The sequence below is a fragment of the Scatophagus argus genome, chromosome 20 (assembly GCF_020382885.2).
Source record: "Scatophagus argus isolate fScaArg1 chromosome 20, fScaArg1.pri, whole genome shotgun sequence".
In the NCBI taxonomy this organism is placed as follows: Eukaryota; Metazoa; Chordata; class Actinopteri; family Scatophagidae; genus Scatophagus; species Scatophagus argus.
The window spans coordinates 8752734-8766291 of record NC_058512.1 but is presented as its reverse complement, the minus strand read 5'-3'; the positions used below and the strand labels follow the sequence as shown (position 1 = coordinate 8766291).

Genomic DNA, 13558 nt, shown 5'->3' with positions numbered 1-13558 from the left:
CATAGTTAGTTACGAGCACTCCATTTCCTTCTCTTTGCTGCTTATCCCTACATTGTACACACATATGTATATACAGTACATACAGTGCTCACGTGCAAAGCAAAAACCTCCAAGTTGGGTTAGGAATGCAGCGTGGGAGTTCTTCACCACCCGGATCCACACACACATACTCGCATAATGGAGGGGGGGGGGGCCCACCCCGTGTTCCCTTTTCCATGCCTGAGCAGGCAGCCCCAGCTCCAGACGCAGCTGTTGTTTTTTCTGCAGACAACCTGCTACCTATGATGCCAGCCCTGTCTTTTTGTGAAAGTCTCAGCCATTTATGGGTGCTCTTGGTCAGGGAGCTTCTGTCACCATGCAGATTAATGAGACATGACATGAAGGCACTAGCCTTCCCTTGAAAATGTCTCAAAGACTGTGAAGCTGATTTTTCTTGTTATCACAGTATATGAAGAAAATTTGAATTTCCATTGTGCAGAAATTAATAAAATCTTGTCTACTTGAGCATTATCTGGCCAGTCACATCATTGTCTGATCTGTATTTTTTTCCCTGTACAGTCCAGTCCATATAATACTGGTATGCTGTCCTGTCCGTTTGTGTTGTGTTAAGCTCCTCTTCATAACGTTAAAAGAGGGGGCCTGCTATGCTTGCTGCATCTGGATCCACTTAGACTAAAAGAAGAGCCCAAGCAGCTCTACTGCTGCAGCCCGAGAGCCTCGTAGCTGGAGTCACTCCTCTATGTATCTGTTTTCTGTTTTTACCCCGAATGGCATACAGACAATGGGCTCATTCCCCAGGCATCTAGATAACATCTCGAAGACATTTAAGGTTGATAGACTGTAAAAAGAGACGCAGCATCTACTGGCTCTGTTTATTGCGTCTGCCTGCTGTTCCCAAAGCATTGTCTTTTTTAAGCTGTTGAATTAATAAATTAGACCCGAAGTAATACCAAAGACATTAGTACTAGCTTTTGCTTTTGATTGCTGTAGAATGACAAACCTTCCACTCATATGTACACATGCACCCTTTTCTACTTTCTTTGTCCCTCCTGAAAGACTTTGGCTCTGGTAGTCTGCATGCTCGTAAAACAATGGAATATAAAAAAAGTTCTGCTTTCATTCCAGTACTCTGGGTCAAATTGAGTAGTTTAGCTCAATTCTGAAAATGACTGGATTAGCACCCTCTCCTCTCCACACACACAGGTTGCTATTTTGGAATGGAGCTCATGCATCTGGCTGGTCTTTTACTCTCTTCATTTTCACAGACTTCTTCAATACAGATGATAGGCACAGCTTTTTACCCCTGACAAGTGATGAATAGTTGTGTGCATTTGATCTAGCTTTCGGTTTTGGTTAAAGTATGAAATTTTAACTCTTGGCGAGCATGCATACATTTCCATTCTCTGCAGGTTTGCATATTTTTGGCACTACATAGTTTCGTCTGGGCCTACAGCAGTCTGTCGTGTGGAGAAATGAGCAACGGTTGTGCTTAATCACCTGGGTTTTGTTGCCGTATTTTGTGTATGTCTTTGTGATAAAATGGATCCTGCAGTCCACTTCTAATAGTTGATGGGTGGCTGGATTTAACTGGGTCTGCCTGGCCCATCTGGTATTGAAAATTGTTGTAAAGCCAAGCTGACATTGGACTTTTAATGGGTCACCTCAAATGAGAGGGGCTTGGCCAGAGGGAGAGTTTGTGAGAGCAGATACACAAGAGCATGCACATTAAGTGGATTTCATCATAAAATGTGTTTAATGACCTCTGGGTCAGTTTCCCTGTTTCCATGTAATGTAATGGGAAAAATAGCTTCTAAAGAGCCCAGAGTGATCTACATAGAGAATGTTGTTTGTCTTTTGTTCTCTGCGTACATATGCTGTTTTTGCACAGCAGCAGCTGAAACAAACTTGCAGGCAAATTACAATACTTTGTCGTGCTTCTGTATGTTCAGTTTCACTGTTGCCTGCATTGATAGCATATTACCTAGACAGGCTGATGCTAGAGCCTTTCACTTTGAACCAGAGGCAGTCACTGTTGTTCCTAAGTGTCCACTCTCCCTGTGGACAAACACTAAGTGGAAAATTATGTGGAACTCTAAACCCCTTAACCTCATCTGCTGGTCTGCACGCCTCAGACACTCTGACTGCATTCTCCAGAGGGTCCTGAGTAAACAGCCACACACACTCACACATCCATACCCTGCATACCTGGTTCCAATGATGAACCGTGTGCAGTGCAGAATCACTATTAGGAAATGACTTGTCTTTTTCCCCCTCCCTTTTCTTTCTCTTTAATTAAAAAGCTTGCTTGCTTGCTGGACAGAATTTCTGCCAAGTGTTGGCTGACTTGCATTTCTAACATTGTTAGTTTGTGTCCTTGTCCATGGAGTGGGTAAGACAGAAATCAACCTTGTCTTAATCGTCATAGTAGTCTTGTAACATTTAAAGACAATATCTTATGATGAAGTATTAATTTATTATATAAGTTAGTGGCCTACTTCTGCCTTCAAAACATTGCCACATGTCAAAATGTTCATAGCAGATGTCGGTAGCAGTTAATCATCCAGCGGTATGAATTGTTGAGATGTATTCCTCCTCAGTGCATTCTGGTATATTGCTCAGTTCATAAATGATAGTAAGGCGTATGAATTCATGCCAGACTTAACTAAATGCTATAACACCAGCATAGTTTGAACCATAACACAGTTGCTGCCTCTGAATTTGGGAATACAACCTGTTCTCTGGTTCAAGGTTTAAAGATTGGAATCAAGAAAGCAGAAGAGGGGGTACATGAGAGGAAAGGGCCAAAAACCATCCTGTGGGTGGACGTACGTCAGCTAACTGTTAACATACACGGCCCGGATTATAAAACGCGAGCGAGTGATTCTCCTATGAGCTCACTTCCAAACAATGTGCTTCATGTTTCTCCATCTGCAACCTTTTTCCTCTTTCCTCCTCCGTTTTTATAGCCCCTCTCCTCTTCCCTGCATCCTCTCATCTCCCCAACACTTTGTGACTGTGGTAAGTTAATGGGTCATTCTCTGAGTTTGAGGAAGCCTGCATTTCTTCTTAATTGGTGTTTGGGGTGGTGCATGAGAGGAACACAAATGTTTGCCATACCAGCATTGGAGCGGTGATGTAGGGCCTGACGCCATGTGACTGGATGTTCAGAGTATTGTGATCATTACTTGCAAAGCCACTGAGACAGAGTGTTATTGAAGAAGACCCAAAAATGCTAACGAGAGCGTCACAACCCACACCAAACAGACAAGCAGCCAGTAACTTGAGGCATAAAGACTAGTAGATGTGGATGTGTAATGTGCCTGTCAAATCTGTAATGCTGGGGTATTTATCTTGACTTTTAGAATCACCTGAATGCATCACTTTTCTGAAACATCTGTTAATTGTTCTCTTCTCCTTGTTATATTACTTGCCAAGTGGAGCACTAAGCCTATTTTCCTCCAGTACTCACAGTACTTGGTTTAAAATATAGTCCACTGAAGGTCCAGCCATTAATTATATGTAGGTTTTAGGAGTCATTTCTGCATGATAAGATATTCCACTTTGTTAATTGTCAGTTTATTGGGCACACTTAGCTAAAACTACTGCAGTCCAATACAACACTAAATTTCACCTTCATTAAAGTTTTAATGTTCAGCTGAAGCATGCTATCCTGGTGGATTGTTAGTCAACTACACACATGGTTAAAAACTCAGATGTCACTATGTCTACTTTGTGTTGTAAGAAAAAGAAAGAAAAGCCATTTAGGGCATTGTACTGTGTATATTTTTCTGTGTGGGACATATTTGAAGTCATGGCTTTTGCTCCCTGATTGGAAATTCCAGTGACCAGGTCAGCCAGTAAACTGCATTGACGCTCGAGAAATATGCTATGGTGTTATCGAACCAGTTTCCCCACCTGTATGTAATCGCCCACTTGACTCAGCTCCTTATCTCTGAAGTAATGTTGGTCATTTCATTGAAATGAGAAATATAGTAGATTGCAGCTGCTTTTGTATCCTTTGTGGTTTCTGTGTAGTGAAGATCAATAGTCCTTTTAATCCCATATTGAATTAATGGACCAAATAGAAGTTATCTCTATGACTATAAAAAACACAAGTCAATATTGTTGCACGGCAGTTGTTTTAAATTGCATTAGCTTGTATAGGTTTTAAATAGGTTGCCTTCACCCTATGCAGATGATGCACTAGGGTTGGTCAGAGAAATTTTTCTTAATTGTTTTATCCTGTAATTAAGAATGGAAGAAGAAACATTTTCAATTCAATTCAGTTTACAATTTCAGATGTATTCTGATTAGCTGAAACAAGAAATCAAAAGAACCTTAATGTGAAGTGAACGTTTTAGAGGAAATAGGCACACCTAGATTTTGTTAAGAAGTTTGCATCATTTAGTTAAATGGAACAATGATCGAACAGATCATGTTGTTGTTCAACAACACTTTATTGTAATTTCACAAAATATTGTGTCCTATATTTATAAATAACACCAATACTGTAGAATTTATTACCATAGATAAACAAATGTGTATGTTATGATAATCCTCAGTTTTCATTCAGTGCTATACTGTGAAACCAGAATATCGCTCCAAACCTTATTCAACATCTGCGAGAAGACCAACAAAGCTATACTTATTATTGCTATTTCCGAGATGCTTGCTAAGCTCAGCTACAGCCTGTTTGCTTTTATCACATTTTCAACCATTTCAATGGATTTATTTCCACTCTGTCTAGTTCTGAAGTATGACTAATCCTCTGAATGAGTTGTTATCACTGCACTGAGAAAAGACGGCTGAGAAAAGACAGAAAAGAGATAAGAGTTGTGTTGCAAGAGTCAGACACCTTTGCTTCTGCCAAGGGTTATTCATTCCTTTCAGATACGACCACTGCTGCTGTCTAAAATCTCATGGTCAGACACCGTTCTCTAAAATCCAAAAGATAAATGCTCTCATTTTGAAGAATTTAAATATGTTGTTTGATCCCATCTCCCATTTGAATTTAAATGTGACAAATGAGCCTTGTTTGAGTGGATGAGTGTACTGGTAGGGGTTATCCTTTACTCTCTGTTAGCTGCTCTTGATTGAGAGCTTTAGTTATGTTTTCAGCAACCCAGTCCTGTTTCCAGAAGTGATTCCACAACCTGTAAACATATCAGATTGGAGAGAGGAGGAGGGTGGGGGGCACAGTGGAGAAGAGAGAGGCAGAAAGACAGAAAGAGGGGGGAAGGGGGGTTAAAAAGCTGGAGGAGGAGCTTCTTGTAATCATCTCATGACTTCAGCAGAAGGGAAGAAGAACTATATAAGGTCTACGCTGAATCTAAACTTCAAGGTTTTTCAGTGAGGTATCTGCAGCTTTTGTTTCATATTTTGGCTTGAATTTCGGGTGATGGTGTTGTTTCTGTCCTTATTAGTGTATGTTCATAGTGCTTGTGTGTATGTGTGTGTGTGTGTGTGTGTGTGTGTGGTGGTAGTCTCTCCCTCTCATTGTGTGTTTGCTGCTGGAGGTGGGAGGGCTCAGCTGATGTCACTGAGTGCAGCAGACTGAGCCTGAAAGAGGCCCTTTGTTGGCAGCTGGAGCACGAGTAGTCCCTGTGCCTCAGATACACACTCTCACACAGGGGACAAGAGAGAGGAATGGCATCGTTCAAACTGCCCTTCTGCGCACTCAACTGACACATCTACAGGTCTATAAAGCTTTTGGACCAAACCTACGTTTTTGGATAATTGCGGTATCGTACAGAACTGGAGCTAGCCAAAAACCTGAAAGCAGAAGAGGGAAAAAAAACATGGGGCCGCTCAGAAGAGAAAGTTGATAGACTTTGCCGGACATCATACTCCGCTTTTTTGGTTTTGGAAAAGAGTGAAGAGAAGAGGAGAATTTACAGCCACTGCAAGGATAGAGGAAAAGAACTATTCAACAACTGTTTTGGTGCTTGTTCTCCTTTTGTCATTTTATTTCTTGTGTTGAAATTTTTCTCGTGTTGGACACATGTAGAAGGGAAACGTTTCGAGTGGCGTCTGATTTGAACCAGCGACAACATTTTCCAGTGGGAAGGGAAAGAAAGCAAATGAAAATGTTGGAGATATGCCTGAAATTGGTGGGGTGTAAATCTAAGAAAGGCCTCTCGTCCTCCTCCAGCTGTTACTTGGAAGGTAAGAATGTTTTCTGATGGCTTTAGTGTCGTCTTTTAGCTTTGGCCGAGATTTTCAACTTTGCTTTGGAGAAATATTAACAACTGTTAGAGCAGAGATGTCAGAAAGGAAAAAATCAGGGACTTTGGAGACACTGGGAGAAGAATGAAAAATGAAATTTCACCGTGTAAAGGCTGAACAATGATTTCGGCACTGTGGAAACAGAAGAATGGGGAGGGGAAAGCAGAGAGAAAGCACAGAGGAGGGTGAGGGAGGCCAGACACACTGGCTAGCTGAAGAGGAAAGAAGTGGAAAAAGAGACGGCGAGGAGAATACAAGGAAATCTGACTCCTGGTCGTGTCCCACTTAATTCTTGTTTATGAAGAGAGGGGATCTAATCTCAGTCTGCGCTGTCCTTTTAAGTTCTCGGCCGTGTTTCAGTTTTTTGATGTTCTTCGCTACTTCTATAAGGAATTTAGAAGATAATGTAAATCTGTATGTTTCACATACTCTTTGTATTGTGCACGCTGGCATAACTTCTTTTCCATTTCTTCTAATTAAACCATTCTGGTCAGGGTTAAAGTGGATAATTGATTTGTCCATGATGTCTGAAGAGGATACAAGGAGAGTTCGAAGAAATCCAGGGCACATTGAGTCTCTGCATGATAAAATAGTAATTGATTGATGGTGGAATACTCAAGGAAGGTTTATGTGTGCCAAAGATTGTGTAACCAAATGATTTAATAGACTTAATAGTCCTGGTGTGCTCCCCACTGAAGTGGATGACAGTGATAAAGAGTCTCTAGTTTCCAGACCACATGGTACAAGGCACATCAAATCTCATGCTGAGATGTTCCACCCCGAATTATACTTTCATTAGTATTTTGCTGCAAGTTGTACGTTATATGACACCATTGGAGTGAATAAGAGGAAAATGCTCTTTGAATACTGTAATTACTTTAAATGAAAATGGTGATTCTTTGCAAGTTTAGTTGCCTTATTGTCACTGGTATTCACTGCTCTCCTCATTTGGCTCTATTCTGCACATTGATCATTAACATAATATCTCCCACAGTAGGTAGAGCCATATCACAGATATTATCTTAATCCTTTCCCCTTGTTTTCTGCCACCTTCCACTCAGGTGGTGCAAAATTAATATGTAAGATAGAGATTTCCCCACTCTTAGCCTGCAGAAATATGTGGTTTGGGACCAGGGCCCACACTTAAATGTGATAAATAGATTTATGGTTTTGGACCTGGGCTACTGTTGGTTTCTATAATGGCAGCTAGTTAGTTGCATTTTCCTATTATTTCAGGTAAAGATGATTGGAATCAAAACTGGCAGGGCTCTCTTAGACTTGAACACCAGGACAAAGTGGAACCAGACGCGATTTTTTTTGTTTGTTTTTTGTTTAAAACAGTCTGGTTTTTGAAAAAAATTCTGCCTTACGTCAGTGTGCGAGTTTGGATGCATTCCTGTTGCTCAATAGCAGTGCAGTCATAGCTATGAATTCTCAACAAGTTCCACGCATATTTAATCATTTTGAGTGTCATCTCAGTAATGGAGCCAGGACATGCTGCAGTTTCTCCCACCACATGACTCTGGAGAACTGCACTCTGATAATGGCGCCTTTATTTTTTTTTTAATCTGTTTCCTTCTCACTCACCTCTTGAGTTTACTTTTTTCCATGTCTTTTGTTTTCTTCCCGCTTTGAGCATGTGTTGTCATCATCCATATGTCAGTGTGCTGTCACCCTCTCACAAAGAGCTGTGGTATTTGGGGCCATAAAGTGGACATGTGTGGCATGGACTGCTCAAATGCGCTGCCCACACACTTTATGACCAAGCCAAATTCTGGACATATGGTATGTCCTGCTTGCTCTCAGCCAGGTCTGCTTCTTGCTTAGTTCTTGCGCTCTTTTTCTGTCTGGCTTGATCTCCGGCTTAAACTTAAACCCAAATTTGACAATGGATGGCTTCGTTTTTAACTTATCTATATTTTGTGTACATCTGGTAATAGTAATTGGCAACACACGGCTGTTGTTTGTCTTTGTTTTGACCAGTGGATAAACTAAATCAGAAATCGTTGGGTGCTTTTTTTTCCCTCCCTATTTATTCTTAAATCTCAGTGACAATATCCTACAAAATAATCCAACAGAGAATCAATAAAACTACTAATATGTTTTCAAAGGAGAGGTGACGCACTGGATTATATATAAATGTACCTTGAAAAATGCTATTAAAGTGCCAGTATGTACAATACTTCAGTTAGATGGTCGTTAATATCAAGAAGTCTGAAATGTTACTTTAAGATAGCATACAAATAGACCAGACCTGAGTATTTTAGCTAAAAAAAAGTAAGACTGGTTAAATGAACAAAGTGAGTGATTGCTGGCTAGTCATTGACATCACATCTCGCTGCATTATGAAAACGAATCAGCTTTATAAATGCTAAATGGGCATATTTTAATTACAGGAGTAATGATTGTGTTACTTGACTATATTCTCAGGCTTGGATCTATTATTTCAAGAAAAGTGGTGTATTATGGCGGTTTTTCTGTTTCTGGACCATGTGATGTGGGAGTACAGCCTGTCTTTATTTTTGCACGAGGCACATGGATTCCCGTATCTTCGCCAGCTGAGGGTAACACCCCCAACTGCTGCCCCAGAATGCAACAGGTCTGTCTCACTTTAGTGACTGGAACCCAGCTAAATATGAGAGTATGACCAAGGCAGTCTGCTCTAGATGAAATTTAATCTGGCATGTTCTCACTCAAAATGGCAGGTTTGTGACCTAAAAGAAGCTCCGCATTTGGATTTGATTGTCTCAGTGTGCTCAGGCTGGTGAGTGCAACTTGGCAGAAGAAGCTGTGTGAAAGTCTTTTTCACAGTTTCACAACACGCTGATGACTGCAACTTGTCAACAGTGTCATGTGACTGGCTGTGGGCTGCATATGTTCAGTTTACATCCTTAAGGTTTTGCTGGTTTTAGTCAAGTAAGCTACAAACTCTTTGCTTACTTCTTGCTATGAGAAACTCACAAGTTATATCTTCTCCAAACTAACTCAGCTAACAATAAATGTGGTCAGCAGGTCCTAATCTGGTACATTGCACAGTTGGGAGACTTCGTTTTACTCCAGCGCTTTGCAGCACACACTGAAAAGTTTGTATCTCCAAAATATCACCTTTTCAACTGTCCTTAGACATTATCGGGTGAATTAAACTTAAAGATATGTTACGTTCGATTGACACCAGAACTTTTTCATCGTGTGTATGTGTCTGTCTGTCTATCTGTGTGATTGGAAAATGCTTCAAGTTCAATTTTCCTGCATGCGATCTTTATGAATGACAGTACTTAGGACGTAGATGTTCATTGGAACAAATTTTTAGTTCTCAATGTGAGTAAAATCATCCTTATCACAGACTTTTTATTAAAGAAATTGCGGTTGTATACATATATAATTTAGTTCATCACGCCTATTGGCAGTTAAAAGGATGTGGCCATAGTAGGTGCTTTTGTTTTCAAATCCCCAGAGTCCTTGGTGTTTCATTCGGTTATTTGTCTGGCTGTATTTTGCTGTTCAAAGAACTTTTAAACTGGACATTTTGCCTAATTTCCTAATGTTACTAAAAATACTAATAATAACTGCCCAAAGCGATTTTCCCATCAGTGTTTAAATATGCATTGCTGTGCTTAGCCAGCTCAGTTTGTTTCATGTTGGTAGTTAGTCACTGTTTTTTTCTGGCTTATCTTGAGTGTGGAGAATTGGAAGATAAAGTCCAGTGTCAGTGGGTTTAATCACTTTTTGAGTGTTTGGTTGGTTTCCCAATAGTACTGTGCTGTGTACAATGTACTGTAGCTTTTTTTTTTTTTTTTTTAATACTTCCTCCTCACGTTTCTACTGTTTTCAAAATTCTCACCAAGAGGAGAAAATCTGGTGCAGTTCTAGCATGTTGTCTCTTTTGGAAAGATGATTTGGAGTGGGGGGTGTTGCTGGAATGTAAGATGCCTCTAAAACGTGTGCAACAACAGCTGAGCGAGCCACACAATCAAGCTCATAGTTAGGCCAACCTGCAGTTAAAACTTTCCTCTCTCTTTCTCTTAAACACTTTTCTGCACATTCTTTCCATTTTCCACATTTTGTGATTCAGCCATCAGTTTTACTGCTCTAAAATTGCTATAATTCCAGCTGTGTCTGCAATTAACACAACTATAAGCTTAAGCACTTTGAACTCACGCTCATTACCTATGAGTGCGAGCACATCCATTTTACAGTTACAGTGAAGATTCATGCTGAGACACATTCTCACAGTCTTATGTGTGGTAGTTGTCTAAGTATTCAAGAAAATGAAAATTAAGCAGGGATAATCCAGGAAATGAAAAGTTATGAAGACAGCAGGGACACGGCAGATCACATGATCAGGTTTATTGCTCTAATCCCATGTTGGGATCACAGCTGATGGCCTGCTTGTTGGAGCAAGCCCCTGTTGAAGGGGATGTAGAAGAATTTGAAGTGACACATGGATAGGCAAGAGTTGACATTGTTGCTCAGTCATCCCATATAAGACAATCTCACTGGATTCCAAACACCCACAGATCCCCCTCATTGTCCCCTCAGCAAAGCATGGTTTGATGTTTTTCCTCATATTTCAGTCAAGTTCAGGTTTTCTGATGGGCTGTTTTTTTTGTTTTTTTTTGTTTCAGAAGCTCTACAGAGACCAGACTTTGAGAGTCAGGGTTTGACAGAAGCGGCCCGCTGGAACTCCAAAGAGAACCTGTTGGCTGGACCCAGCGAGAATGACCCCAACCTGTTTGTCGCACTCTATGACTTCGTGGCCAGTGGTGACAACACACTCAGCATTACTAAAGGTAAATAAAAAAGGGAAAAAATGCCATTCATTGAATCGATTTGACAGTAATCAAAATTTGGGATTTTTGAACATTTTTGTCACTTGCAGGTGGCACACAAAGTGACATGTACTTCTAGAGTAAGTTTATGTGTCTGTGAGGTTATGAGTCTTGCTGACAATCTGCTGATTTGCTTACACTCTCCTTCCCTCTCTGTCTTCAGAGAGGGAAGTCTCTCACTTCCTGATGATGGTCTCACATGTGGGTTGTTTTCTTCCTCTGAAACAACTGGAAAACAATACCACAGATGGATCACTCAGACAAACAGAGGAAGGAAGGGGGGAACATATGCACTGGAATAAACAAGAGAATGTCCCCTACAACAGTACTTTCCAGTTCATTTTAATATGAGCCATTGCACAAAAAGCTTAATTTTACTTGGGGTTTGTATTGCCAAAAAAAACAATAATTTGAATTTAAATTTTCTGTAGCAAAGCTTAGCCACTTTTATGGTTGTTGAAGTCTAATCTAAAAGAAAGAAATATGTTTCTTGAGTCTTGGTCACTAGGAAACAGAAGAAAGAAATGACCCTGCTTCCTGATCTGAGGAAACATGACATTAGATACAGTGAATTCCTGCATGTCTGATTTCAAATATACTTAGTTCAGTTCTAGTACAGTGTCCATGCTATGATAGCCTGTTCTTAATGCACATAATATGGAAGATTCACAACAGTCCAGCCTGAGGAAATCCTCTTTTCCAGGTCACTGGAATGAGCTGTAAACATTAAAATAATAATAAAATAATTAATAAAGTTGGCTGGATCATACTTGAAATTTTAATCTCTCTTGTTGACTAGGGGAGAAGCTGCGTGTGCTGGGTTACAACCACAACGGCGAGTGGTGTGAGGCACAGACCAAGAATGGCCAGGGTTGGGTGCCGTCCAACTACATCACCCCTGTCAACAGCCTTGAGAAGCACAGCTGGTACCATGGACCAGTGTCACGCAATGCGGCAGAGTACCTGCTCAGCTCAGGCATCAACGGGAGCTTTCTGGTCCGCGAAAGTGAAAGCAGCCCTGGCCAGAGGTCCATTTCTCTGCGGTACGAGGGGAGAGTCTACCATTACAGGATTAACACTGCATCTGACGGCAAGGTGGGCATCGGGAAACAGAAACGCATACCATATATGCACAGCAAGAATGTCTTCTGTCCAATTAATAACAAATTTGTAATTGTTAAATCTAAAATCTGAAGAAATTAAGACTGAAGTTGAAGAAAGGCAGGACGTCTGGAGGCCAAGGTTAGAGTAGGTTTTTAAAAAAGGGTTCACAGTGCTCCATCCTGATAGTCATTATAAGTGTAGGCCATATTTTACTATGTATATGGCTTAGTCTGTTCTGTGGGATTTCCCCAAATTGCTATGTCAATCGAGAAGCCGCTGCCATGTTGGCTGTGTCACCGTCCTGTCTGTGATGCAGTGAGGTGAGCTAGCCTGGGGAACGCTAGCTATGGCAAGAATGCCTCTAACCACCACTGTGCTGCTCATAATGGCCAGCAGACACGAGGCCAGCCAGACACTGACGCCCATGCTAAGACATGCATTAGCACAGACAGATGCAGCCAAGTATGCACACACACACACACACACACATGCACGCATACACACACGAAACAAATGGACGAACACACACGCGCACGGTTCCCCAACTCATATTGTTTTCCATCCTCCCACTGAGCCATAACTCAAGAGTCTGGTATGATAGACTTCTCCCATAATTCAAGATTACCTCAACACTTCCCTGAGCTTCAGCTTTGTTTCACACTGACTCTGTGATTAACGCTGTTGTGAACTGTGTTTTTAATGTTAGTAAATAATATTTTTTTGCTTTGCTTGATTTAATAAGTGGTCATGGTTTAAGTCCAGAGAGCAGCCAACTGACCATTAAATCCTCTTTAGATTTCAAAGGTCTTTTCACTGCAGTCAAGGTTGTTCTTTTTCACCTTTTCCTCTGCATGCCTTCAGCTTGCTGAAAGAGCCTGTTCACAAGTAAATAAATGCACAGTGCAGATTGTAGAGCAAATCATTTCTGGGGTTATGTAAGACTTGGACAATGGAAAAGACTGTGTCCACTGAGCCCTGACCAATATCCGTCCCTCCACCAGCTTTCCTGACTAATGCCTGAATGGGCTAAGAATGTTCTTTATGAAAGAAACAACATTTTAACATGACTTTTTCACATTCACATTTTACATTCACTTGGTACATTATCTCTAGCTACATTGCTGGCACTTCACTTGTTGTTTCTGGTCTCATGCATGTCCATATCCCTATATGTGTTAGTCCTAATGTATTTTAACACAATTTGTCATTATGTAATAAAAATAATTGGTTTCTCCATCCTTGACCTTCATCCTTTGACCTATTAAGTGTAGAATTTAAAATTCCTCATGAAAATCCTGTAAACCTGTGTGCCTTATTATTGAAAATAATTAATCTTGTATTAAACCAAAAATGTCATGTCAGACATTCAATATAGCACTAAAATTACTGTTATCACAGTG

The 13558-nt window shown here is 40.6% G+C and overlaps 1 protein-coding gene across 4 annotated transcripts in view; it reads left to right on the top strand.

Annotated features, from left to right (window-relative positions):
* Nucleotides 1–13558, top strand: part of abl1 (c-abl oncogene 1, non-receptor tyrosine kinase) — a 29046-nt gene that overhangs the window by 8853 nt on the left and 6635 nt on the right. For 2 of the 4 annotated variants that reach the window (XM_046374832.1, XM_046374831.1), the window contains exons 2-3: nucleotides 10851–11015; nucleotides 11854–12149. In XM_046374832.1, the coding sequence (XP_046230788.1) occupies nucleotides 10851–11015; nucleotides 11854–12149 (461 nt within the window). Of the gene's footprint in view, nucleotides 1–5500; nucleotides 6166–10850; nucleotides 11016–11853; nucleotides 12150–13558 lie in introns of those variants that run through there. The other 2 variants (XM_046374833.1, XM_046374834.1) reach the window with 2 other exon arrangements.